General features: G+C 40.4%; 1 protein-coding gene across 5 annotated transcripts in view; it reads right to left on the bottom strand.

Moving 5' to 3' along the window:
* The window catches only part of MTA3 (metastasis associated 1 family member 3), a 163,180-nt gene that overhangs the window by 12,989 nt on the left and 122,581 nt on the right, over window positions 1-27,610 (bottom strand). For 3 of the 5 annotated variants that reach the window (XM_082743289.1, XM_082743292.1, XM_082743291.1), the window contains exons 11-16: window positions 26,647-26,705; window positions 21,626-21,750; window positions 17,496-17,647; window positions 16,319-16,541; window positions 7,968-8,054; window positions 5,132-5,278 (exon numbers count right to left, since the gene is read on the bottom strand). In XM_082743289.1, the coding sequence (XP_082599415.1) occupies window positions 5,132-5,278; window positions 7,968-8,054; window positions 16,319-16,541; window positions 17,496-17,647; window positions 21,626-21,750; window positions 26,647-26,705 (793 nt within the window). Of the gene's footprint in view, window positions 1-5,131; window positions 5,279-7,967; window positions 8,055-16,183; window positions 16,542-17,495; window positions 17,648-21,625; window positions 21,751-26,646; window positions 26,706-27,610 lie in introns of those variants that run through there. The other 2 variants (XM_082743290.1, XM_082743293.1) reach the window with 2 other exon arrangements.

Below are 27,610 nucleotides of genomic sequence, written 5' to 3'. Positions count from 1 at the left end.
CTGTCCCAGGATGATGAAGTTCCCTGTCCTCTCCGGTAGGGTCTCTGATTGCAGGAGCCCTCTTTATCAAACTAATTTTCTGTCTTCAGGAAATAACTTCAAATAACTTAATCAAAGGCGATTTCTCTTTACAGATACTGGGACCTTCTAATGTGCAAAAATGCTTTGGAACATACCCATTTACTTTCAAGCAAACCCATGAGTCATTTTTTGAAAATCATATTTTTAGGTAAAAAAATAAATGTGGTTATAAGAAAAGTGTTGACATTTTATTTACATACAGTCCACATATGACTACAAAAACTTTGGTTGATATCTTAACAATTTTCAAAATAAAACTTTAGTAATAGCTCCTTTAAAGGGTGGAGGCAGGGGTGCCTGGGTTCCTGGGTGGCTCAGTGGGTTAAAGCCTCTGCCTTTGGTTCAGGTCATGATCCCAGAGTCCTGGGATTGAGCCCTGCATCGGGCTTTCTGCTCAGTGGGGAGCCTGCTTCTTCCTTTCTCTCTCTCCCTGCCTCCCTCTCTGCCTACTTGTGATCTCTGTCTGTCAGATAAATAAATAAAATCTTAAAAAATAAATAAATAAAGGGTGAAGGCAACAGATTCTTTGCACTTAGTGAATATCTACCATGAATCAGAGTCAATGCTGGGTACCATATAATTTAACTTAAACATGTTTCACCTTTAGGTGATTCTGTGAATCTTCTCTTATTTCTTTTTTCCTCCCCTTTCTCTGACACTAATAAAGTTCTTATGCTCTCCATTCCAAAAAAGTAGGGGGTGCGCTATGGACAGAAGAGCTTCAGAGAGGCAGGAAATGGAAGGACAGCTTTAATCAGACAACGCTGGCTTACAACTCACAGGCTAAGCACAGAAAAATACCTGCTATGTTCCTCTCTGTATTTCCAAACACACACCCATCTCCAAAACACAGAAAACATAAATGTCTCCCAGGTACTTGCTGCACTCAGCACACAAATCTGGGTCCTTATTCACCTGTTGGAAACAACTCTGGATAGGAGCTGAAATCTCATCTCTGCTGTTAGTTAGCAGAGTGGCTGTAAGCAAATCCCTTAACCTCTTTGGGCTTGGGTTTTTTTTCACTATTAAAATGCAGGTTGTAACACATACCTCATAGGGAGTTTGGGAGATTAAGTGGTCTAAAGTAGGTGAAATATTTTTAACCATTATCACAACTCCATTAAGGCAAATGAAATTTGTACTTTACAGAGGAGAAAACAGGTTTAAAGAAATTAAGTGATTCACCCCAAGGCCACACAGGAAGTAATCAGAGAAGTTGGCAGTTAATCCCACCTGATTCCAAACACTGGGAGGTACTTTTTTTCCCCCATGGCACAGATAAATTCCATTTCCCCTGCTGCCCTCTCTCTTGGGCTCTCAGACACGGAAATACCTTCCAGTAATTGCTCTCCTATCCCCATTGATCTCAGGGCCTTTGCTATCCACAGACACACAGAGTCAACCAAATGCGTCAAATGCGGTAGGTTCTTGGTTTGCTGGCAATAAGAACATCGTCAAAGCATCCGTGAGTCAGAAAAGGAGACAGGATTTGGAAGGCACATGACAGCATGTGGCACATCAGTGGACCCATAGCTTGACAGGAAAGAATAAGGCGTAGGGGACTGGTAAGGGACTAAGTAGATCTCTGTTTTGAAATTTCATTTTTCCTGTCATTACTGACCCCAAATAATGAGGCCTCGTATGTAAGTAGATTCTGTTTTCACCTTCGGAGCTTAAGTTCCAGTAGGGCTGTCACAAAGGGGTATGTGTGGCCCGGGGCTGTGGGTTACACTTAACAGAGGACACAGAGGTCTGACTCCCAACCACCAGGAAGGGGCCAGGACCAGATGAAAGTCAGTGACTTTGAGGAAGATGATAAGAATGTGTCCATTATTTTTTTTTTAAAACGTCAGGTAAAAATCCTTTCTACCAACAGGAATCCAGAGCCTCTTTTCCCATCATTGCGAACCTCCAACTGGAGGTAGAGGCTGAGTGCAGGGGGCGAACCACTGAGAAGGGGACAGGAAGCCCTAAAGCCGAGAGACCTGGATATTTCCGCACAATCAGATTTTCTTTCCAGCTAAATTGGTTCTGTCCATCAACATCCTGTTTGGTGTGCTTGTCTGTTGGACATGTTGATAATTAAGTAGCAACGCTAATTGATGTTATGACTGGATCACACAGGGCGAGGCTTTTCCATGAATTTGTATTCATCAATTCCAGTAAATGACGGTATTGACTATCCCATGAAAACTCACTATCAGCCTAATATTTTTTTTCTAGTCCTTTGAGTTCACCTTAGAAACTCAGGTTTAGTCTGGATCCTATATCCCGAGGAAGTAAGAAACAGACCCGATCCCAAGGAAAAGCTCCACCGGGAATACAGAAGTGGGAACATGTTCTGCAGTGTGTGTTTCCATCACATTGGTCTCTCAGCCCCGCAACCATCCATCTAAACTCAGCCTGGGCGATGCGGGGGCTGGGACCCTGCAGACGCACTGGCTCTTCGGCCATACGGCTCCCTGATGCGCCAGCAGGGGGCGCCAGAGGGAGCCGGCACGGCAGGAGGGCGGAGAGGACCCTTCCCTCTGTCCTGTTCTCCCTCAGCCTCACCGCCCTCTGATGCTTATTCCGTTCCCCGCTTTCCCTCTCGCTCCGGAACCAGCCTCGTCACCCCTGAAAGAAACCTGCACCTGCCAGCAGCGCCTTTCTTCAGGGGCCTCCGTTCTCGCTCCTCCCGCCTCCTTGAGCCTCCGGCAAAAGGAAGAACCCCCAGGACTTCATCCCCAACCTTGGGGATGGCGGCCGCTTCCTGTGCCCCGCACCACGTTCCTGTTCACCTCTCCTGTCCTCCAATACCTGCCCTATTGACTTCTTAAGTTAAATTAGCTGTAATTTCTCTGCTTTCTACTTTGCTGACTCATAACATCAAGCACCTACTAAGTTCCAGGCACTGTGTTAAGCAGGAGAAATACAATGTTATGAAAACAGTTAAATTCCCTGACGTCCTAGAACCTTCTGTCATGTGAATCAAATGAGATGACACAGGGAAGGTAACATGTCATCAGCCTTCCTCTCCATACCAAGCCAGGAGAGCAAAGACAAAAGGGTGTGAAGAAAAAGGTTTTTCTTTCTTCCTTCCTTCCTTCCTCCCTCCCGCCTTCCCTTCCTCTCTCGCTCTCTTTCTTTTAATTTATTTATTTGAGAGAGAGAGAGAGAGAATTGGGGGGCGGGGGGAATGGCAGAGGCAGAGGGAGAAGCAGACTCCCCGCTGAGCAGGGAGCCTGCTACGGGCATCAATCCCAGGACCCTGGAATCATGACCCGAGCTGAAGGCAGACAGATGCCCAACCAACTGAGCCACCCAGACCCCACCCCAAAGGGGTGTTTCAACCCCTAAGTCTCTTCAGAAAATGAGATGGATGTCTTTTCCTCAACAAGTTTGAAGGTCTCCGTTAGCATAATCCCAGAGATTCACTGCCTGCCCTGGCCACTCCTCCCATTCGGAGCAGAGAAGCAATGACCTTGCAGCAACAATCTTTAGAAGGAAATGAGACAAACAGCCCTAGAGAGGGGACACCGTGAGGTGGCTTTTTTTTTTTTTTTTTTTTTTTTTTTTTTTTTTAGAAATTCTGAGGATAGGTACTTGTGATGAAAGAGCAAGGCAAGCTGTCCTGTGGAGCTAGGACTGGGGCCTGGAGTGACTGTGACCATAGGGCACAAGTGGAAAGAGATAGTAGAGAGCTGCTCTTCCAACTGTAGTCACACCTTACCCTAACGTGTGTATTGTACGTGTATATGTATAAACCAGGACTTTATTTCTGTTTCCTGCGGTTGGACAGTACAGACCTCCAGAGACCAGGGAGGTGATGACATGGAAAAGAAAGATTCCTGATTCCATTTAAGCCTGAATCTAAAAGCCCCAGGCTGTGGGCAAGGAAAAGCTGGGAAGAAATCCAGTCTAGAAATTCAGAAGTTTTGACACAATCTGTCCTTAATCTTCTATTGTCTAGATATCGGATGTATTGTGGCAAGGATGGCCAATGTCATGTCCTTGTTAGCAAAGAAGTATTTCTGCAAGACTACTGTGTAGCTAAATTCTTGAAAGCCATATCTGTAACAACACTGATATCCCATACATGCAAATTTAATTCTTCGCCCTCAATTGTTTATTCATTTTGACATCACTATGACCATGAAAAGTCATATGGAAGGAAAACCACCATGGGAAAGTATTATTAGGAGGTCCATTTCACATCCTTGCTCTAGGGCCTCATTATAAGTAATTTACTGTCACTGAAGGAATTCAGAGGCCCTGAAGACATGAAAAGCCTGGAGAGAGTTTTACTCATAAATAAATGCCAACATTTAAACCACCAAGACAGCTTCAAATCCTAGGCCTATTGAAATGGACAATATATACTGCCTGGATGATTTATTATGCTTGTGTTTATAGTCCAAATGGGAAGATAATTCAATTCCACCTGAAGAGTCATTATGTGACCCAATCCCAAGGGAAGTACTTGGGACAAGAGGTGATATTTCTCAGCTTTCCTATTTCAAACAAATTATTATTTCTGTATTTAAGACATCACCCAGGCAATTCCCTTCATGACCTGTAGCACTCTTGAGCAATTAAAAAAAAATCTTATAAGATGAAGGAGGTAAGGAACAGATGCCAAATCCAAAATGATCCACAGAACACTGAAGACCGCCCAGAGAGCATGCCGCCTCAGACGTAAGGTGAAATTGTCCCTTCTGCTCAAGAAAACATAAATGAGCAGTGAGCGGGCATCCAGCAAACACATTATCACCCAGCAGAGACAACCTGATAAATACAGACCTCCTCTCCACACATGCCTCCTCACAGGGAATGTGGGCCAAAAGGTCCCTTCTGAGAAGGTGAGGTCGTATCACTTGGCAAAATGTCTTCATCGCGACACACAGCAGCCTTCCCTCTTACCCCCTCACCGCACGTTCAGTTCAATGAGAGGGTAGAAGAACCTGTTTGCTACACGTCTTGGATTGGGCAGAGGACATGCTCTGAGTGGACAAGGGTAGAGGGGCCCTGGCCTACGAGCTCAGCCCCCAGGATTCCTGGGCTTACATACCATCCAGGCCATTGTGATGACTGTAGTTTCTTTTCCCCAAAATGCTCAGAGACGTGTGATTCGGGGTGGCTAGCATCCGCTTGGTAGTGGGGGTCTGCAGGCTTGGCGTAGTTCGAATTACATTAGGTTTCTTCGAAGGATGGATCTCTGGCAGGGGGAGAAAATGTTTCTCAACTCAGAACATGGTATTAAAAACCTCTGTGCGCACTTACATTGCCTAATAAGCACACATCTTACTTCTTAATGAGCTTGAGAGTCAGTTCCTTATGCCCCAGCCTGTTTTCCCAAGGACTTGCATAATGAATCAGCTTCAAGTGCTGTTACCATGGCTTTACTTATCAAAAGTGAGCTGCTGCTTCCTCTGCTGAGCTCTGAGCTTCACCGTTGGGGAGACAAGCAACGAAAGCAACAACAAAAAATGCCACTTGCACTTCAGAGGGTCGCTAAAGCCCAGATTTACTATGGGAATAAGGCAGCTAAGTCTTCAAGGTTTTAGAAATCGGAAGGTTATCTGGAGAAGTAGCCTCCGAGAAAACAAACTCAGTGCTCTATCAGACCAGAAATGGAGAATGCAGCAGGTCTTGGGTGTGAGAGATTTCTGGAAAGCAGGATTCTTCCTCTGGCTCTGCGAGGAGGGTACAGGGCCAGGGTTCATCACTCCCAGTCCAGAACGTTTTGATGTAGCTGTGACCTGACACCAAACTCCAAATTCTAGACTCAAGAGGTAGTAGAAGAAAAGCTTTGATGGAGGATCTATCACAGAATGGTGATGTGCATGTGGGATGTGTGTTTACATGAAGTTGCTGTTGTCAGCCACATAGCCTAGAATTACTTGCACTTTTTGGATAAAGCAGATGGGCAGAAATTGCAGTCTGCAGGAACTGGAGTTCAGGAGCTCAGTCTGTTACTGTTACTGGGCACTGTCTTGGCCAAAGCCAAGGCTGCTCCCTGATTCGGAGCCACCACCTGTGCACGAGCCGCCCTGTCTTCTCAGGGGAGGGCCAGGGTAGCCGCCTCATTGCCCGAAATTTAGGAAAGGCTGTTAGGATTGTTAGAATTACTATAACTTAGTCTGGTCAAAAATCTACAGTTGCCAGAATTTAGGAACAGACCAAGTGCTAACCAATACACAGTGATGATATTTTTTTTCCAACATGGGACTGAAACTTTGCCAGCCCCATTTTTTCATTAGAACCTCCACACTACACTCCACCCAAACCAGACTACCAGCCTTTGGACTCAGGAAAGCCTTTGTTCATCAAGTTCTCTTGGTCTCATAAAGGGAAAAATATTGTTTTTCTATTTTTCTATCTATTTAAATACTACTTATTGTTCAAGGGTGAGATCAAATACTGTTTTCTCCATGTAGGCTGCCCCAAATCTCATCAGAAATAACTCTTCTTTCTTTCAAGTGTCCAATATTACCTCTCATTCTTCTATAGGAGCTAATCCTTTGCTTAATAGTCCTTACCTGTGTGCCTTCCCCACTGGACTAAAACTTTTGAGGGCAAAGTCTAAATTCATCTTGGTGTTCCTCCAAATCACTTAGCATAGTGTCTTGTACATAGTAAATACTCAGAAATATGTTAGGTGGGGATGTGGTTCAGCTAGGGTAAGAATAGCACAGCTTTGGGCTTACCAGGAAGGCACAGAGACCAATTTGTCTGCAGGAGAAACACACAATTATCCATAGAATGACTGACTAATATGTGATGTTATATTCTATTTCTTATGATCAGAGACTTGTCCTTGCATGGTGGGAAGGGGCTTTGTAGGATTAGGTCCTGCAAGGGAATACAGATAGCAGACTTCAAGGACTTGGTCACCATGACATACCTATGACATGCCTATGATAATGAGGGAATATTCTAGGAGCTATCAAAGCAACTCTTTAGGCCCTGGAAAATAAAACGAGAAATCAGGTGACCAAATAAAATCAAAGAGGGAGCTGTGAGTTTCTGATTTTTGGATACTCTGATGAAGACCAGATAATATACCAAGTTCAAGGATACGCTTTAATATTTAAGTGTGTCTAGAGTCTGAACACTTCATAACTGTGTATCTTTCTGACAGAGCAATAAGGTTCAATTGCAACTTTGAGTACACCTCTCACTTTTACCCAGAAAATGAAAAAGCAAGTATATTAGAAGCACTAAAAACATGTCAGTGTAGCTTCCAGGTAGATCAGGAACCATTTTAGGAATGATTATTTTGTAAATTATCTTAAAACTTTGCAAAAACCAAAAAAAGTGTTATTGCCTAGTCATTTTTTAAAATACTCTTCTTAATGGTGATATTTCAACACAGATACAGAGTCATTATCTTTGGCAAATTCCAAGTTAAATAAGATGGTAAAAACCAGAAAGCAATACAAATGTTCCCCTTTCAAAATAACCTTAATTGGAACATCAAAACTATAAATATTTTTTTAAGTTAGATTGGAACGAGTTTTATCTCATTAAAAGCCAAGTGGAAATATCTGAATCAAAACATTAAGAATATTCATCTTATAATAATCTAGTGATTCTTATTTTCCTCTTTTTGCTCAAACTGTATTTATATCCATAAATATACTTTACATTTTTTATTGGTTTTTTTTTTGAAAAGTAAGCATACCCATAACCTTGTATATATGGTATGTGTATATGTTTTGGTAATAACAAATAAAAGCTTCTAAAACAAAATAAATTGATTATACATGTGAAAGCATCCAATTTCAGCTACTTGAAAGGCTAAGATTTAGTTTAAGATTTCGTTTCTTGATTTAGAGTAGCCAGATATTTATAAGATACAAAAATTGTTCTTTGAAATTTTCCTTCTATTAGAAAATACCCACCTAAATACCCAATGATACATGCCAAAGGTTTCCTAGTGCTTTTGCTTTTCAGTGGACTTCCAGATAGCTCGGCATGTCTGTCTGCATCTGAGGAGAGAAGGAAACATGGAGACAACCAATGAGGCTGATTTCGCTACCTGTTCTACACACACTGCAGAGACAAAAGGTACCCGTGGAAGACAGTGTGAAATATCCACCAGACTTCTGCATCATTTCCTGGGGGGTGTGGGAAAATCGTTCCTAGTTCTGATTCCAAATTACTGAATGAAGGAGGTACCTGGAGAACGCTTGCTTTAAAGCCTCGTGAGTGCCGCTAACACACATCTTATACACACGTGCTTGCTTCCTATGTGTGTCCGTCTGAAGAACAGTGGATATATGCTTCCTTCCTAGCCATGGCATAGCTTCCTCAGACTAGAAAAACTTCCACGTGGAATGAGTGAAATCAGTCCTAATGTAAGATTAACCGGGCAGGCATAGAAGGCAAAAATGACAAAGCAGACAAAGGCAGCACAGTTGGCCATCCCTGACTACTCAGAAGTCTTCATCTATCTTGTTGTCTTCATCTTCCTCACCAGAGTAAACATGGGTCATCGGTTTTATCACTTGCTTGCCATCCTTCATGTCCTACTATGATGGCAGCGGTCCTGAGCTTTAAAAGGTTGCCCTTACGTAGTCAGAACAGTAAAATACTGTGGGAACGGCTGTTAGTGTTCATAAAGTTCACCTCACACTCCTCATACCCTACCATAAGACACTTCTGACAGAGAAACATAAGGCATACAACACTCACACTCTCTGCGTTTTAATTAGTTGTCATTAGGATGGAAGAGTAGATGTGGAACAGGGCTGCTCTCATACCAAGGAGCTAAGTTACAAAAATAGAGTTTGCGGGAAGGAAAAAAAAAATGTATTGGAATGTTTTTTAAATCTGCAGATATAGTCATAAAACTTACAGAGTAGTTTTAGCATATTTTATTTTGCTCCATGTATGCCTTTTCCCCACCTTCCAATACTTGACAAAAATGCCCTACTGGTTTTCTGTGGTGAGACCATATTTCTAGGTGTACATACAGGAAATTTCCTGACATCCATAGGAATTCTCTCTGCACTGTTAGTGTTAAAATATACAATTCAATCTGGAACCATAAATCACTGAAAATTAAAAATTGACTCTTTTGTAAGTTCTAGCCCACTCTTTCACCAAGGAAACTATTTTAACTATTAACTATTAAACAGAAAGAAGTGGGGAAAATAGCATTTGAAAGAAAACATCTAAAATAAACAAGACACACACTGCAGGGAGCCTCAGATAATAGGAACCAGAATATGTATCCTAAGCACTGGCTAATTATTATATAACCCTGGACAACTATAAATGATTTGATTTCTTTTCCTCCTTACTCAACTGATTTCCTTTGGGAAAAAAAAAAAATTACTGAGATGTGCAGCTTTTCACCTGTTGTTGAATAACAGTGAAGATAAAGGAAGAAATATACCGAGCATATTTTGGAGGAGTAATCTAAACAAACTTTAAAAAGCAAGACAAATCAAACCCCTGCCAGATTGCTGTGAGTGGATACTAAATAATTCCTTCCTCATATTACTAATTCTACTTATGATAAGGACAAGAGAAAATTCTGTCCTTTCTATTAATAAGAGAAAGCTTGAATCAGCTTGTATTTCCTCAATGTTCTGGACAAAGGCAACCATTGTAGTACTAGTAATAAGATTTTTTTTTTACGATTTTTATTTATTTATTTGACAGAGAGAGAGAGAGAGAGATCACAAGTAGGCAGAGAGGTAGGTAGAGAGAGAGGAGGAAGCAGGCTCCCCATTGAGCAGAGAGCCTGATGTGGGGCTTGATCCCAGGACCCTGAGATCATAGCCTGAGCCCAAGGTAGAGGCTTAACCCACTGAGCCACCCAGGCGCCCCACTAGTAATAAGATTAACTTTGCATTTTATTCCAGTTAATAAAGCCCAAAGGAAAACTGTCAATGTGGTTACAATTGATGGGCTCCCCTAGAACTATCACCCTGACAAGAATCAACAAAAGGGAGTCTATCAAAGGGTCACCAACACAATACCCAAAGATAGTTCGTTTTAAACCATATAATCTGCTCTTAATTTCTCATTAAATCAGTAGCATTAATTATGTGATGTTCCAAGGAACAGTTTATAGAGCACCTGAGTGGGCGATCAAAGCTCTTTATTTTTTTTAAGATTTTGTTTATTCAACAGACAGAGATCTCAAGCAGGCAGAGAGGCAGGCAGAAAGAGAGGGGGAAGCAGGCTCCCTGCTGAGCAGAGAGCCTGATGTGGGGCTTGATCCCAGGACCCTGAGATCATGACCTGAGCAGAAGGCAGAGGCTTTAACCCACTGAGACACCCAGGCGCCCCGATCAAAGTTCTTTAGAAGCATCACTAGTCCCCGTTACATTTTAAAGTAGTTGGGGGCAAGAATGATCAGTCTCCGCTATGAGGAAGTTGGGACAGAAAGTGCTAAGCCTACCTAGTCACTGTTGAATATAAAAATTGCATCTATTCCATGAAATGCACTGAATATGCATGGGAAAAATACCTTCTGCCCTGGCGGAATGATCATACACGTGGGATCATCAGGTCCAATTGAGCTGATTCAACAGAATCTTGGTCGGCCCTCAAGAGCAGGCCAATGGTGCCACTTATCAGTCAATTTATTCACCTACCTCTATTTGGACAGAGATAATTCATTAGTATGCATCAAAAGTGCACAGATGAGGCAAGCAACCTGTGAGATGCCCCAAGAACCCAGAAGGAATCAAAATCTGCCCAGGAAAAGGGAGAACATGAGCATCTCACCCAAGTCATTTGACTGCACACAGGCACATTTCTTTGGCTTCCTAGAGTACAGCTCCTTGAGGTAAACCTGGAAAAACACTGCTGCTTTCATTGCAACTCACAGCCATTTTTTCTAAAATGTTTTGCAAATATGTGTGTGTGGGAATAAAATAGAAAAACTGCAAAAAGTACACACTGAATAAAAATTCACAAAAACATTCACATGGGCTTCCAAGATTGCCATCAAAATAGAACCACCCGTAGAGTTTTCTTCAAGGAATTGCAAAGGAATTTCTAAAGACACAAAATCCAGGTGCCATTATAAAAAAAGAGAGAGAGAGAGAGAAAATCAGAGTGGGGGCACCTGGGTGGCTCAGTCAGTTAAGTATCTGATTCTTGGTTTCTGCTCAGGTCATGATCTCAGGGTCGTGGGATCCAGCCCACGTGTTGGGCTCCACGATCAGCGGGGGCTCTGACTGAGATTCTCTTTCCCTCTTCCCCTCCCCCTCAAAATAAATAAATCTTTTAAAAAAATAATAAATTCAACTATGTTTTTAAAAAAACCTGCTTGACAAATACATCATAAACAAAGTCAAAGGCAAAATGGGGGAAATATTTGCACTGTGTATCACAGATCAAGAGCTAATGTCCTTAAAATATAAAAAGTTCTCACAAGTCAGTAAGACTTCTCATAGAAAACAGGCCAGGGGCAAAAACAGCTGACAGAAAGGGAAAAACAAATGGTTTTCAAATATATGCAAAGACTTCTATCTCATTCAAAATGAGAAATGAAACTAATATAACTTACAGGTCATCTGTCAACTAGTCAAGGGTTTCAAAGATGGAGAACACTGCTGGCAAGGTTCTAGAGAAATAGGCATTCCCTAAACGTTGGGGATGGGAGCGCAAATCGTGGTTTTTCTAAGGGTAACTAACTGGGTAGTGACTATTAAAATTCCAAACTCATGTTCCTTGATCCAGCTATTTTATGTTTAGGGGTCTGTCTTGTGACCCACCCATACATTTCACACATCAATATGAAATGCTATCTGTATAATGGTATTTGTTGCGACATTACATGTAATAGAGAAGACCGGAAATCACCTAAAAATCTGTTTAGTCAGGAATGAAAGTATAAAACAGATTATTACGCAGCTGATAAGAAAAGGAGGCAGCTCCCAGGGTACTGGTATGGAGGGGCCTCTGAGATCTGTTAACTAAAGAAGCAAGGTGCAGAACAGTGTGGACATTAACAGCTGTATTAAAACAACAACAAAAAAAGAATACACCTACTTGACTGGTATAGATAGAGGATCTCTGGATACTTTAGACAGGATGACAATGGTTACCTCTGAAGATGGTATAAAGGGGAATGGTAATATGATCTGTAGCTGCTTTTGTCTCCTTAGAAAAATTTAAAGTGTCCAGTCAAAAATGAATTTTTATTCAAAACAAACTACCCAAAATACCCAAACCAAACCTGTTCACACCTAACACTAGAGCTTAAAATTTCACACAACTTTATACAATTATTAATATTAATAGTTAACTTCTGCTGAGACATCTCTAGGAAAACTTCTATTTTAAAGCTTCTGAATGCAGGCCCTTGGGATACTTCCAAAGCTAATCAGCATCTTCAAACAGAAAAATGTGGCTCCAGGTGCCATGTGAGGAACTGCATACTAGGTCATTCAACTCAGAAACCAGAGTCACCCATGCAAGCTACAGAGGTGACAGGTCAGTCACTGGGACCCACTTCTCCAGGGACTTTGGCTTCATTTACGGAGTCCTGTGAACATACCCACTTCCACTCAACCTCAGTTTCTGAGGTTCCTGAATCCCAAATGGTAACCCTGTGCTCATGAGGTGATGGGTGATCGTACAGATGTTTGACAAAGTCCTCAGGAAGCTCAGTGGTCATGTCTGATGGCAAGAACCAAGGAAAAGAACACCATTAACACACCATGACTTTCTTACCAAGGACTGGGGGAGAAGAGACAGGCTGTCTGAGACTTGACAACCCATGCTATCGGTCTGCAAATTGTGTCAAGGACACAATATCTTTCTGTTTAATAAGCACTATCTCCATGGTAGAACAGGCTCAGGCATTGTACTGATGTTATTCATTAGTGTAGTGGACTTATATATTTACATATAAAGGCGTATTATTAAAACAAATAGAAGTTTGGGGAATTTGGTTTTAAAAAATCACCTTCTCTCTCTCTCTATATATATATATATTTGTATTTCTTGGATATACTTATTTTTCAACACATTGGTCTAGCTATATACTTAAGTTTTTAAAATTATTTTTTAAAATAAGAAATGTATTCTCGGGGGCGCCTGGGTGGCTCAGTTGGTTGGACAACTGCCTTCGGCTCAGGTCACGGTCCCGGAGTCCTGGGATCGCGTCCCGCATCGGGCTCCCAGCTCCATGGGGAGTCTGCTTCTCCCTCTGACCTTCTCGCCTCTCATGCTCTCTCTCACTGTATCTCTCAAATAAATAAATAAAAAAAAAAAAAAAAAAAGAAATGTATTCTCGGGGCACCTGGGTGGCTCAGTCGGGTAAGCATCTGTTTGGCTCCAGTCATGATCCCAGAATCCTGGGATCAAGCCCGACATCAGGCTCCCTGTTCAGTGGGGAATCTGTTTCTCCCTCTCCCTCTGTCCGTCCCTACTGCTCATGCTTCCAATACATAAAATAAAATCATATTAAACTTAAAAAAAAAAAAAAGAAAGAAACGTATTCCCATGGCTCAAAACTGAAAAAGTTTAAAAGAATAAACGGGGGGGGGGGGGGAGTCTCCTTCCCATCTCACTCCTTTGCCTCAGCTTCCCAGCTTCCCTTCCCAGGGATATTTTTTGTTCTTATGTCTTCTCTGTGATACTTCATGGGTCTACAAAAATTTCCCCCTTTCACTCTGTTTTAATACCATTTTCTTAACAGAAATAAAAGACCAGAAGAGTACTGTTGTAATAACCCCCTGCCCCAAATGTCCTCTAAAAGAATCAACTTGTAAGCCAAGCACTCAGTTACCACTATGCTCTGCACCGTCTGAGAATTTGTCTCCTTAGCTCTTTCCCTCACTCTCGCACAGTCTGTCATCCTGTGAACTCTGGCTACGACACTGATTGTGATGGTGCTGCCAAGGCCAGAAGCCGTGGAAGGGGTCAGCTTCTACGGTGCTTAGAACTTTCAAGTTTACAGGGAAAACTATTGATCTTCCTGAATATTATGAAGGATTACTCTAAAAGGCATCAATCAGAGCTCTTGAACCATCCATCCCTATCTTCTGCTTTCATCTCATTTGAACGTAGACTCACACTGCATCACAGGGATTAACTTTTTTGAGGAGGGATGGGGGTCACCATCGCCCTTTAGAAACCAAGGAAAGCTTACTAAAAGCAATACACCTATGCTTTCCTGCTGGACCACAGACACAGTTGCCTATGGATATCAAATTATTAAAGGTTTATCTTCTCCAAGATCAAGGGATCTGTTGAAGAGGTACATATAAGACTGGAGAAGATGATGTAAGAATCAATTAGATGCTAAAAGAGTTTATTAGTTCCTTGTCTGGGAAAAAAACAAAAATAAAACAGTAGATGGCTGCTGACACTTTGTAATTCTAAATTTCAAGGTAAAATTGAGAATGTGATTCCATATGTAACTTGACCAAAAAAGGAAAATGTAAAATAAAATATGCTCCTTGAATCTCATCACACCAAATGACTCTGTTCTTTTATTATTATTATTATTATTATTATTATAGCTATTTGAGTATAGAAATAAAACACATGTAACTTAACTTTGACCTCCCCTTTTAGTAGTATGGCTTTTCAATTGAGGAATAATACATAAAATGAGGTAACAGTAAAATACACTTCATTGAAGAATAAAAAAAATAAAGGCAATTTGCATTTTAACTGAGAAACTAACAGAGGAGCCATGGGAAACAGAAGCTTCCTCAGCTGCCAATATAGTTGGTGATGATTTCTTTTCCATTCATAGGAACAAAGATGATACTGGATCCTGGCCAATTTTAATGGAAGAATTTCACTCAATTTTCTTTCTCATATGTTTTATTATCCTGTTTAGTTAAGAAACTATATCAATGTGTTTTAAATCAGCTAAGCAGTCTGGATGAAAGCAAATATTTTCCAGTTCCTTAAAATGGTTAAGAAAATGGTAAGAGCATAAATCCATGCACTCAGAGATGCTAGCGTGAAATATCAGTATCAGCCTAAGCTCCAAACACACATGAGTCTGATGGAGCTAAATTCCCCTCCACGGGACTCAGAGAACAGTGCCATTTTCCACCCTCTTTACGAAGCACTTTTCTTCTCCTTATAAAGCTTTTACCCGTAAGTCGTAAAGCCTTTCAACGGTTCTACTGAAAATCATCTTATGGAACAAAAAATGATTTTCAGTTATCACTCCTTATATGGATACCCTTCTTAAATCAAAATGGAACATCCCATAACAAGAAATTTTTTTCCTCACAAAGAAGGAGCATCTATTAAATGTCTGTAAGGTTTCCTATCCGTTAAGCCAGACAGCAAATTTGCTCATCCTTTAAGGGAGAAAGTTGCATGGCTCTAACTTGGCCACCTGGCCTGCAACTAAAATGGCAAGACTAGAATCAGAGCTGGCACACGAAGTATGGATAAATTTTAGGGGTACGTGGTAATAGCAGAACCACCCACAATTCACTGATACACATGACCTTCGTTCTAACGAGAAAAAAATGAAACATAAGCAAGACTGAGCATGTTGGAAATGACAGGAACAGTCATGTACATGGTATGCAGTAGTATATGTATGATTATGAAATGGAAACCAAATCGGACAAATAGGAAGAATGCTCAACCATAAATTTGGTCACTAGCCTCTAAAAACTAAATACGTATTTTCAGAAAAGTCACCCAAAGGCACTAAAATCCATTCATAATTTGCTCCATCTTCCAATAATGTCCACAATCATGTTTGTTATGAAGCCCTGTGAATTTCCATAATATTGTACGACTGTAAACGGTTCATGGGAAAATGAGAGATTTACAAAGACATGCAATTTCTAATGGATGTAAATTGGCAAATTTTATTCAAACCCAATGAGGCCATGCAGACTGCATGTCTCATCTCTGGGGCTTCACCGGGACACCGTCCTTTGGGGTTACAACGCGGCACGACCTTACAGGTCAGAGTGCCTTCTCGGAAGGGTACTCGGGCAATCCCACCCGGGCAAGACCTCCCTGGACAAAAGTGCCTCCCCCCGTTTCTCTGCTGAGCGCTGTCCACTCTGCAGAGGGACTTCCAGTGTCTCCCTTTTAGGTTGGCATGATACAAATGGCAGCAGACAAAAACAATGTTAAAAAAATAAACCAAATAAAAGGCTGTACACAAGAACTTATGTTTATTGCCAACAAAAACAAAAACAAAACAAAAAAACAAACAAAAGAGAGAGATAGGCAAGGAGAGAAAATGGTCAAAAGCACAACACATAAGGTTAAGAATTTAAAAGCATCTTACATTCTGCCCTAATGGCAGCATAATTAATAGGAACAAACGGCCGTCTTGCTGCCTGCCGCAGCCGGAGGGTATTTTTGCAGACCTGACGAGCAAATTTTGTGAAATATGTAGTGTGAAGGAAGAAAGCTTGGCGAGTCTTCACTGCAGACTTTGGGCTCCCCGTGTTTCGGACTGGCATCCCCTGCATGGCCTGGCGAGACATGTGACTCCTAACACGGGGGTCCTGCAAAATGAGACATCGGCAGACACGTGAAGGATGGAATGCCACTGGCATCAGCCTCAAAATGGCAAGTTTTACATTTTCCACTGAAGCAACTATAACTTCACACCATACCCCTCAAAGGAGAAAATTTAGAGCTATGCATTTTTGAGAAGAGGGCAGGGAGAGAAAAAAACTGGGTAGGGATGGGAGGGTATGTTATCCTGCATTTTTGTTTTTTAAGTTTCTCTTTTACTTCCAGTTCATTAACATATAGTGTTACATTACTTTCAGGTGCACAATATAGGAACTCCATACTTCCAGACATCACCCTGTGCTCGTCACAACAAGGGCACTCCTTCCTCTACTTTCGTTTTTAAATTGACATTGAAATCACCTTCACAATCATAAAAAACTGCCAAGGGGGTTAATTATTTTATTCTTGTAATAGTGAAGGAGTCCTGAGATCCTGTTAGCCCTTAAAAAGAAGTCTCCCTCTTGGTCGACCTAAGTGCTTATACCTGCAATCTATGAGAATTTTACCAAAATCACATTTCACCTGTTGTTCGCCTTAAGACTGAGTCCATACCACCTTCTTGTCCCTCCTATGATAGCCCAGGGGCAGGAAAACGTTCAATTCCTGTTTACTACTTTATGTAGTAAGACATATTTCCGACAGTATTTAAAGGTTGCAAACTGTTTTCAAAAAAAGCAATTAAAAACATCTAATTTGTAAACTCTCTGCTTAGGCTGACACTTCCCACACACTTTGTTCCTTTGTCTGAGTAATCACACAAGAACAATATTTTGAATACCTGAAAAAAAGTGATTTGTCCCTGCCCTCTCTCCACGCCCACCATAAATATGATGGTGCTATGTTTAGTTATAAGAAACAGCTTTGCTTGCTTTTAAGTTATCCTATACTGTACTTGTGTTTCCAAGGACATTTCTCAACATAAAAGACTGACGCTCATATACCTCTGTTGTTGGGCTGGGTGATAACTTCTCCTCCTCTGACTGGGTGGGCATTTTCAGGCCTCCGTATTTTTTCCAATAGAGCCAACAGGTTGCACACAATCTACACTGCATATTAGGTGGGCCCCAAGAATACCACTGATGAGACTGTGTAGCTAAAGACAGAGGAGAAATAGGAAGAAAACAAAGAGTGCTGTATGATTTGTAACATCAATACGCATACCATCAAATATGTTAAAAATACTCCATAGGCATCTTGTTTACAATGTTACTTTTCCTTCCCCAGTTCACCAAACATAAATGTCCAATATATGCACGGATTTTTCAAGACTCCGAATTCATTAAACCATATATATATATATATATATATATATATTTATTTATTTATTTATATTTATATATCGAGTACTTGTGGCTCCTGTTAAGAGAAGCTGTTAGAAGAAGTATCCTAAATAACATACTGGGCTATTACTGAGGGAGTTTTGTTGACTAATGTGTACGTTTCTGGAAATAAGTTATTAGAAAGGTATTACTATTATTAGATTAGTGTTTAAAGTCGAAGTCTGGGTCTCCAAACTGATGGTTCAGAGTTTACAGTGCTGAGAGAGGCCCCACTAATTAAGGCAGGAATCTGTCAGAAATAAGTAACTGTTTTCCATTTCCTTATTTTACTAAATGAACAAAATAAATAATCATTTTAATAATTCTCCCCTTAAAAACAGAATCCCTTTCAAGACTACTTAAGTTCAGATCAAGTAAGCATATGCAGCCAAGATCACGGAATGCTTAAGATCTAATAACTCGGCTGATTTATCACTTAGCGAAATGCTGCAAGCCGTTGTCGGTTTTGTTCTGCTCTTCGAATCACTGCCGTATAACCTGCAAGTATTCCCACAACGGATCTGAAGTTTAAGATAGGAAACACTGGCACTGAAACATTAACTTAATGAAGTACATAAAAATTCTTATAATTCTCTACATTTGCCTTAGAATACTCTTCCCCCTGATTTGTAAGTTACCTTCAACAGGTCAAAATGTTCAAACCGTAAATCTACATCGAGGTGTCAACTAACACTTCACAAGCCAATGTCAAAAAAAGAAAATATGCAGACCATTACAATCAAACTGTGTCTTAGTTTATGGAGAATAACACTGTGCACTCATCATGTGTTATTTTTAGTGGACTCCTTGCAAACAGCAGCCTCAAAACCTTTACTCTTATAATTTATAAACAATAACTCAAATAATTTGATTTTTTAAAACACAAATTTTAAGAATCCTAAATATTAGGCATGGACCTATTTTTTATTCTGAATATAAAATTTCACTCATACTTAAGTAGACATTTTTATCCAAGTTAACCATAACAAGGTATTTTAGTATTTGTCAATAAACACCTTTCTTCTTACATAGTTAACTCAAATGCAATTAAAAAGTGACCTGTGTGGCACAGTCAATTGAGTGTCCGACTCTTGATTTCGGCTTAGGTCACGATTCAGGGTCATGAGACTGAGCCCTGCATCAGGTTGAGGAGTCTGCTTGAGATTCTCTCTCTCTCCATCTCCCTCTGCCTCACCCCCCATGTATGCTCTCTCTCTCTCTAAAATATATCAAATCTTTTTTTAATAAATAAAATCTTTTAAAAAATGTGACAAAAAGAAAACACCAAATTTTATCTCTATGAAGATAAAACTTACATGCATGTTATGAGATACATTTTATGATATTATCTAATGAGTCTAAAATAAGTATTATAAAAATCATTTACTTGTTATGCACACATAAAAATGACAGAATAATTATTTAGGGGTGCCTGGGTGGCTCAGTGGGTTAAAGCCTCTTCCTTCGGCTCAGGTCATGATCCCGGGATCCTGGGATCGAGCCCCGCATTGGGCTGTCTGCTCCGCGGAGAGCCTGCTTCCTCCTCTCTCTCTCTCTGCCTGCCTCTCTGCCTACTTGTGATCTCTGTCTGTCAAATAAATAAATAAAATCTTTTAAAAAAATGACAGAATAATTATTTAAAGGGATATATGAGACTATATATGAGTGAAAAAGGGGTAAGTCAAAAATAAGACAGATTAAGCCACCACTTGTCTTCATGATTCTTTTTATTTTCATTTAAATACAAATAAACTTCAATATTGATCTAAGAGTTTCCAATTTAAAGACACTCATGACAGAATACATATAAAATTATCACCAAAAGAATTTAATTTTCCACAAATTATTTCACTTTGTGCTTCCATGGTGCAGAAAAATGGTTAGAAATGTACCATTTTTATGAAGTCAGCAATTTGCGTGGATCATACTTTGCTTGATTTCAGGTAAGGTAATTATATGATCTGTTTTTATTTTCATTTATTTATTTATTTTTAGAGAATGAGAGGGGAGGGACAGAGGGTGAGAGAGAATATTAAGCAGAGTCCACAACCAACATGGGGTTCAATCTCATGACCTTGAGATCATGACCTGAGCAGAAATCAAATCGGATGCTTAACCAACTGAACCACCTAGGCACCCCTATGTGACCTGGTTTTAAAAGTCTTTTCTAGAGGAGTGCCTCGCTTCAGCTGATAGAGCATATAGCTCTTGATCTTGGGGTTGTAAGTTTAAGCCCCATACTGGGTACACAGATTAGTTACAAAAATAAAAAAGAAAAGTCTTTTTTTTTTTTTTTTTAATTTTTTGACAGAGAGAGACAAAGCAAGAGAGGGAACACAAGCAGGGAGAGTAGGAGAGGGAGAAGCAGGTTTCCTGCCAAGCAGGGAGCCCAATGCGGGGCTCGATCCCAGAACCCTGGGATCATGACCTGAGCTGAAGGCAGAAGCTTAATGACTGAACCATCCAGGTGCCCCTTAATAAAAGTCTTTTCTAACGCAAAGCTTGGTGTGTAGTATAGAGCAGAGGCCACAATGTCCCTCTTTCCCATGCCCTTAGGGCTGTAAACTACATGTTCCCCTCCAAAGAGCTGTTGAGAGAAAAAATTGAGCACCAAGTAGACTTTCAATAAATATTAGTTTCCTTCCCTCTCCCACCCCAAGCACTTTGACTGTAAGGAAACATAGATTATAATGTCACTGATGTCCAGGAACAGATTATGCTATTGGTTAAGATTTTAAATATATAAAAACACAAAAAGTGAGTGGGACCTGGCTGGCTCAGTTGGTAGAACATGCGACTCTCAGGGTTGTGAGTTTGAGCCCCACAGCGGGTGTAGAATTAGTTAAAAAAATAAAATCTTAAAAAAAAATCTTAAAAATACAAAAAATGGGGAGGGAAAGCCAAGAGAGAGACAATAAAATAGCAAAGAAGCTTTAAAAAGTTCATCGGGGTGCCTGTGTAGTTCAATCAATTAAATATACAATTCTCACTTTTGGTTCAGGCCATGATCTCAAGGTGGTAACAATCGAGTCCACATCTGGCTCCGCACTGGGCGTAGAGCCTGCTTAAGATTCTCTTTCCCCCTCCTAACTCTGCTGCTCCCCTGCCCCTGCTTGTGCCTGTGCACACGCTCTCTCTAATGAATGAATGAATGAATGAATGAATACATAAATAAGTAAGTTTCTTTAAAAGTGTATCAATTACTCCATCTCACCAAACCAATTTAACATCCAGGTCAAATCAATACTGCCCATGTCTGATAGGATTGGGAGATGGACAGATACTGATAAATACGTGGGGGCCCTGAAAGCAAAGGCAAACATCGTAGGGCAGCTTCTCCCAAACCAGTGTGCTCTGACAGAACCGGGTCTGAGGATTACAAATAGCACCTCATCCACACACAGGTCTTCCTGACAGAATTTTCTGGAGCCTTTGTCAAAGTATACTAAAAAACTCCAAAATAGGATTTGGTGTATTCTGTGGGACAGGGTCTGCACAAAGCCAGCAACAGCTGCCAACACTGCCATGGGATGCTCCACAGAGCACCCCACAGAAGCGAAGCAGAGGAAACCCAAGACCAAACTTCAGTGTCCAGGCCAAAGGGAAAGGGAAGGGTGGCCATGTCGTCCCATGGTCCTGCTCTCTGAGCCGTGTGCCTCAGGCCCAGCGAGAGGGCAGCTCCACACCTCCCACCCCGTGGAGCCGGCACAGGGCCGCGTGCCTCGTCACAGGTCGCGAAGGAGACAACTTACCGTAGCAGCTCTCACAGGCTCGCCCTAGGAGGGGATTCTGTGGCTGGAATGTGGTCCCCACGGCTCCATTCACAGCACCAGGTTTGCCATTGCTGGCAGATATTTGGTTGGGATTTGGTTTGCTGCTTTCAATGAAATATAAAGTGAGGTGATAAAAATGACTCGTATAACAAGGCAGAAGCCTCTCGATCTCACTGCTGTTTTATCTTAACTACATATAAACATCTGAATGTTTGGTAAAGAAGAAATAAGCTGGCAGAAGTAAGGTGTCAAAATGAACTCAAACCATTCAACTGTACAGAACAAGGGTGTGTAAGAAACAATCTCTTACTCCTGATATGCACAAAGTAAATACAGCCATTAGCTCTCCTTCACCCAGATGCGATTTCCTTAGAACACCCTCTGATGCTTTTGAATGATACAAGTTCGTAAGCTCTAACACTTGTCATGGATTCTTCTGAGAATAAAAGGTAATTTTTTTGATCAAATAAATTAAGCTAAAAGCAGTGTGTTGTGTTTAGAGAAAACCACCGCGCCTTTCCTGTTGCTGGTATGGAAGCTGTTGATAGTGCACTGGCTCTTGAGGGAACTGCACAAAAGCCACATGTTCAACAAAGACACTGTGGGTGTCAACAGAACATATCTCTGGAATGTAAGTTGGCATTTCAGGGGATTTAACCATTTATGATAATAATTTCTACAACATCTGATTTTTTATAAGAAAGATTACATAGCACTTGAAATTAAAAAAGCCAACAAATATATTTTGAGGTTTTTCTTTTTTAGAAAAAAATTTTAGGTCAAGAAGGAGACACCTATCAAGTGTTTACATGCAAATTTCCCAGATGCCACAATGCCTTAGAAACAGGGAGCCCAGATTACCTTGGTACTTGCTTGGAGCAAACAAGGCTAACTTTTCCCCATGCGGGGTCAGCTAACTCCCATGCTTATAAAGCCATGCCCTAGAATACCACACAGGTGCACGTGACATGTTCTCAAATAAACTCAGAATTTATTAAACATATTTATTTGGTGCCTAGTAAACAAAGTACCTAATCTCAAGGAGCTTTCATTCTAGAGGAGCTTTCCCGTCTATCTGCTAGATGAAACCAGGCACAATAAACTAGTCAGCCATTTGCTAGCAATGAATGCCGAATGACTAAATGAAGACCATATGCTACCTCCCCACGGCTACTGAAATGACGAGAGTTCACAACTACCAAGACACCTGGAGTCTCAACACAGGGTTGGCTCAGAAGCTTCTTCTTTTCTGCTCCCCATTTCTTCACTTCCATTTACGAGTGAAAGCCTAATGTGTAAATGTGGCCTGACAGCAAATTAAGATTTCTTTCTGGCATTGTTACTGTAACTCCTAGATGACGCCTCACCACCGCCCCAGAAGAAATCATTTAACCTCCGTGTGCACTAGGTCCCCATTCTGTAATAGGGCTATTATTCACACTTCTAATCTGTGCCAGCAATGTATTTTGAAGACAAATCATATTTTAAAACACATTTTAAACAAGCCAGAACGCGTTTCTCTTCTTATAGTTTGCAGCTGAAAATGTACACGATTAAAAGTGGTGACATAACGACTAAGACTTCCATAGGTATGTAGTATTTGTGTTTTTAAAGAATCTACTAGATATAGATAAAAAGAATGTTCCCTTAAATCAAATGACTGAATCCCAGAAGGCTTCCCCCAAAATATGAAAATTTCTGACATTTAACCCAGGGCTAAATATATGTGTTGAAAAAGAGCTAATACAAATTTATAGGTGAGCTGCCTGAAAAAAAGAACGAAAGCAAATACAACCTTAGCTGTTCAACTGAATTTTGCATGTTATTTGACTGAATGAACCACTGGTCTTAACTGTAATAATCATAAAAGGAAAACAAGTGTTCAAAGACCCAATGAACACAGACATGTGAATCATTTAAAATCCGTTTTGCAAATCCAAGTACCAACGGGTTAATTTTCAGGTGATAGATGATTTCGATGTGACCATCTGAATAAACTTTTACTCTAAGACAAACATACAAAAGGAGTTTTTAAAGCTGCATTATTTGAAACTGTGCTTTTAGCTAATGCCCAACCCCTCCTCCCTCGTCTGTATTCCAGATTCTGTCTCTACTCCCCTCTTGAGAATTTTGTACATTCGATTCTCTTTTCTGGACCCTCTTCATTGTCATGTAAACATATTTCTCTAACTTCAAAAACTCTATTACTCTTTTCCAACCTACCCCTCAAAGTGAAGAACCCCATCGAATGATCTTTCCAGCCAGTTTTGCCCAGAGCTGCCCATCTCGACAGTCTGCAGTTCCTTGGCTCACATTCAGTCCTCAGCCACTTCATTAAAGATGATCACTGACCCACTGCCACGCTGCTAAATTCTGGCTATTTTTCATCAACATCTGACATAATTAACTAATTAATCTCTTCCCCTCTCTGAAACACACTCCTCTCTCAGCTTTTGTGATAAGGAATTCACCTTGCTCTTCTACTTTTTCTGATACATAAATCCTGGATTCCTTCAGCCTTGGTCTAAGACCCTTTTTACTTATTGCTCCTCTAAGAAAGCTCATCTGTGTTTCAAACACAGTATTATATGCTGATGAAGCTCAGATCTGTATCTCTAGAGCAAAACTATCCCCTGAACCTAAGACCAATATATCTGACATCATATTCAACACCTCTTTTTGCACAGAGCAAAGTCAAAATGACCTCGCTTGCTTCTCTGCTAGTTTCTTAGCTTGGTGAAGCACAGCAATCCACCTATCTGTGCTGTCCAGAAATCTGGACCTCTAGCTTGACATCTTCCCTCTACCCCTTCCATACAAGTCAGTCACATCCGAGTGGTGTACCATTTCCAGGATCACAACTCCAGGTCAAGCTACTGTCACCTTTCTCCAAAAACTTCATAACTGGTTCCCCTTATATCCACTATTACCCCCCTCCCCCAAACCATTACCTAAAATAGAGCCAGTGGTCTTAAAGTACAAATTTGACCATGACACTTCCTTGTTTAAAATCCATTTCCGCTGTTTATCAGATGGGTAAACTCCTGGCCAGCCTCCCACAGCTCACCACTCTCTTAAGAGACACCAGCTACACTGCCTTTGTCTCATCTCCTTAACTACTGCTCTGCCCTTCCAGTCTCAGGATCTCCTTGGCCTGGAAAGCCTGCATCACCTGGCTAATTCCTCTTCCTTCTCCAGAGTTCACGCAAGCACACTTCCACAAGGAATCTTTCCTGACAGCATCTACTGAGCCTGGTTCTCCTGTACAAATTCTCATAAAAACGATGCCGTTCTTCTCCATCACAGTACTTGTCACACTAGGTGACTGTTTGGCATCTGCCTCCCCCACACTAGAAGGCAGGCTGTCTTCTTAACCTTTCTACCTCTAGCAGTGAACAGAATGCTCTGCATACAGGCAACGGCTGGGCTCAAGCAAATGGCAACATAAAATGATTCTTAATTATTTGTTTCAAAATACTTGATTTCAGAGTTAATTGTGAAATTCTTCAAAGGACTCAGATTCTTATCCAACTCAAGATAACTTCATACTTTTATTTATGTGGAAGATTTATATAACTTTTAAAAAGTTATGATTAGAAGCTGTCTTGATCTCCAAACATCATTCACTAAGATCAGGCCGGCATCCTAAGTATTTTCAGTTCTGTGGATATTACAATTTCTGTCACAACCTCTGAATGCTGCCATCTAAGCATGAAAGCAGATATAAGTAATACATAAATGAATGAGTATGGCCGTGTTCCAATGACACCTTATTTACAAAAATAGGGAGCAGGTCAGATTTGGCCTGTAGGCTATAGTTTGCTGGTCTTTGCCTTAGATCAAGATTCCAACGGCTTCAATGCAAAACATACGGAAACAATTCTCTGGGTTACTTGGTGAAAACTGGTTAGATGTACCTTCCCTTTGATGTCACAGCACTACAATGCACAAGAAAGCTGCTGTGCTTGCTTCTAAAACCTGACATATGAGTCACCACACTTTTCTTTGGGGAGTTGCTCTTCTCTTAATTACTCAAATAAAATATAAAATGTTCTAAAATACTGGAAACCACTGCAGAAGGGACATTACAGCTCTGAATTAAAATTATGAGTCCTGTAAATTATATGTTATCAGCCTTGAGATAAAAAAAAGATTTAATTCATTGTCTATGAGGCCTCCTATATATACAAATATCTATTACTATATCAAAATTCAGTAAACAAAAGGCTAGGTATAATACAATTTTAGTGAGAAAAATCTTGGAGCAGCACACAAAACTTTGCAGTAAATTTCATTTTAATCCCCAAAGAACCTAGTATAGCCCTATCTACACAGTGCTCAATAAACTAAGTTTTCCTGAAGAAATGATTGCTGGAACTCTAAAGACCTCAAAAAAAAGATAGCAATTCATTTAAAATGTAGCAAATGAAAAGCAAACTGGCATTCATTTTGATATGACAATGATTTCTAAGTTCCCAAGATAATGATGATAGAATATCAGACATGTGAAACAACTGATACCTAATCATTATTTTTCCAACATTTATAAAGTATGGTTCTTACTTTCTTTAACTGTTCTCCCAAACAATGTAAAATCCGCAACCAAATAAACAACCTCAAAACGGCAATGTACACCGCACCCCCCAAATCTATTCTGTAACATAGGAGTTTCAAAAGCTGCTAGGTTTCTGAAATACAGTTTCAAATAATAGAGTTTCACAAGTTAGTTTTCTGATGCTTTCCCTGTACCTCTGATAGAAGTATATCATGTGGCATTTTTCCTCTTATTCTTTTGTCTACTGGGGTTTCTCCCACCCGCCATTTCTCTTTCTAAAAAAACCACTATAGTGATATAATGGAAGCAAGTCTCGTGCTTTGTAGTGTCAGAAAACAGGAGACAAAAAGAAATTCAAATTTGGCTGAAATTGACCAAAATGACATATTTTGTTTTCACAGAATTCACACTATGAGAAATATTTCAAAAGATTTCTGTTACTTACTAAGTTGGGATATACACTTGCTTCAGTTTACTCTCGGCTTCTGCTGCTTTTAGACGTTTCTAAGTCAAAAGATAGATAAAGTATTTTACATACAATGCCTAGTAATTATTACCACTTCACTGTCTCAAAAAATTCATAAGAAAATAAAATATTAAAACATCATTCAAAAATTGCCATTTTAACAAAGGCTTTTCTTTCATGTACATATTCTCAAACTGTGTTAGTTTGTAAGACAAGTCACTAGATTCCGAGGTATAGAACTCCAAGTATTAATACCATTTTACTCTTAGATTTCAAAAAGAAAGCAGTGAATAAGTCCATTTTATATTGTTCCACAAGTGAATAAACAGGATTTAGAAATAACCATTTTTATTTTGCAAATTTAGTTTATACTTTCTTTTTTGCCCTTCTGGAAGAAAAACACACACACACACACACTCTTTCCTTTAAAATAAACATTTTTTTTGCCCAGAAATGATTTGTTTCCAAGGTTCATGAGAAAAGAAAGAGATAACAACTCCCCTAAGTACAGTTAAATAAGCATTTACCCTCAAGTGTTAAGAGAGATGTAATATACTTTAAAGCCTGGCTAACCCACATCAGATTTTAGGAGCCAATTAGGAGCCAAATGTAGGAAAAGGAATGGGAGAAAGATTACCTAATCATATCCAGAAACTGCTCGTAAATGAATACAAACAAGGAAGGCAAACAATATATGGTAGATATCCAAAAAGAACACAAACCAGAATATAAGGCAATCATCCATATTCTCCGTGAGGAGAAAACAAAACATTTAAGAGGACAACTTAAAACTTTTAGAGGGGCACCTGAGTGGCTCAATCTGTTAAGCAGCTGCCTTCGGCTCAGGTCATGATCCCAGAGTCCTGGGATCAAGCCCAGCATCAGGCTCTCTGCTGGGAGAAAGCCTACTTCTCTCTCTCCCCTGGCTTGTGTGCTCTCTCTC

Source organism: Mustela nivalis, assembly GCF_964662115.1.
Source record: "Mustela nivalis genome assembly, chromosome: 8".
NCBI classification, from domain to species: Eukaryota; Metazoa; Chordata; class Mammalia; order Carnivora; family Mustelidae; genus Mustela; species Mustela nivalis.
This window is presented reverse-complemented; position numbering and strand designations above follow the sequence as displayed.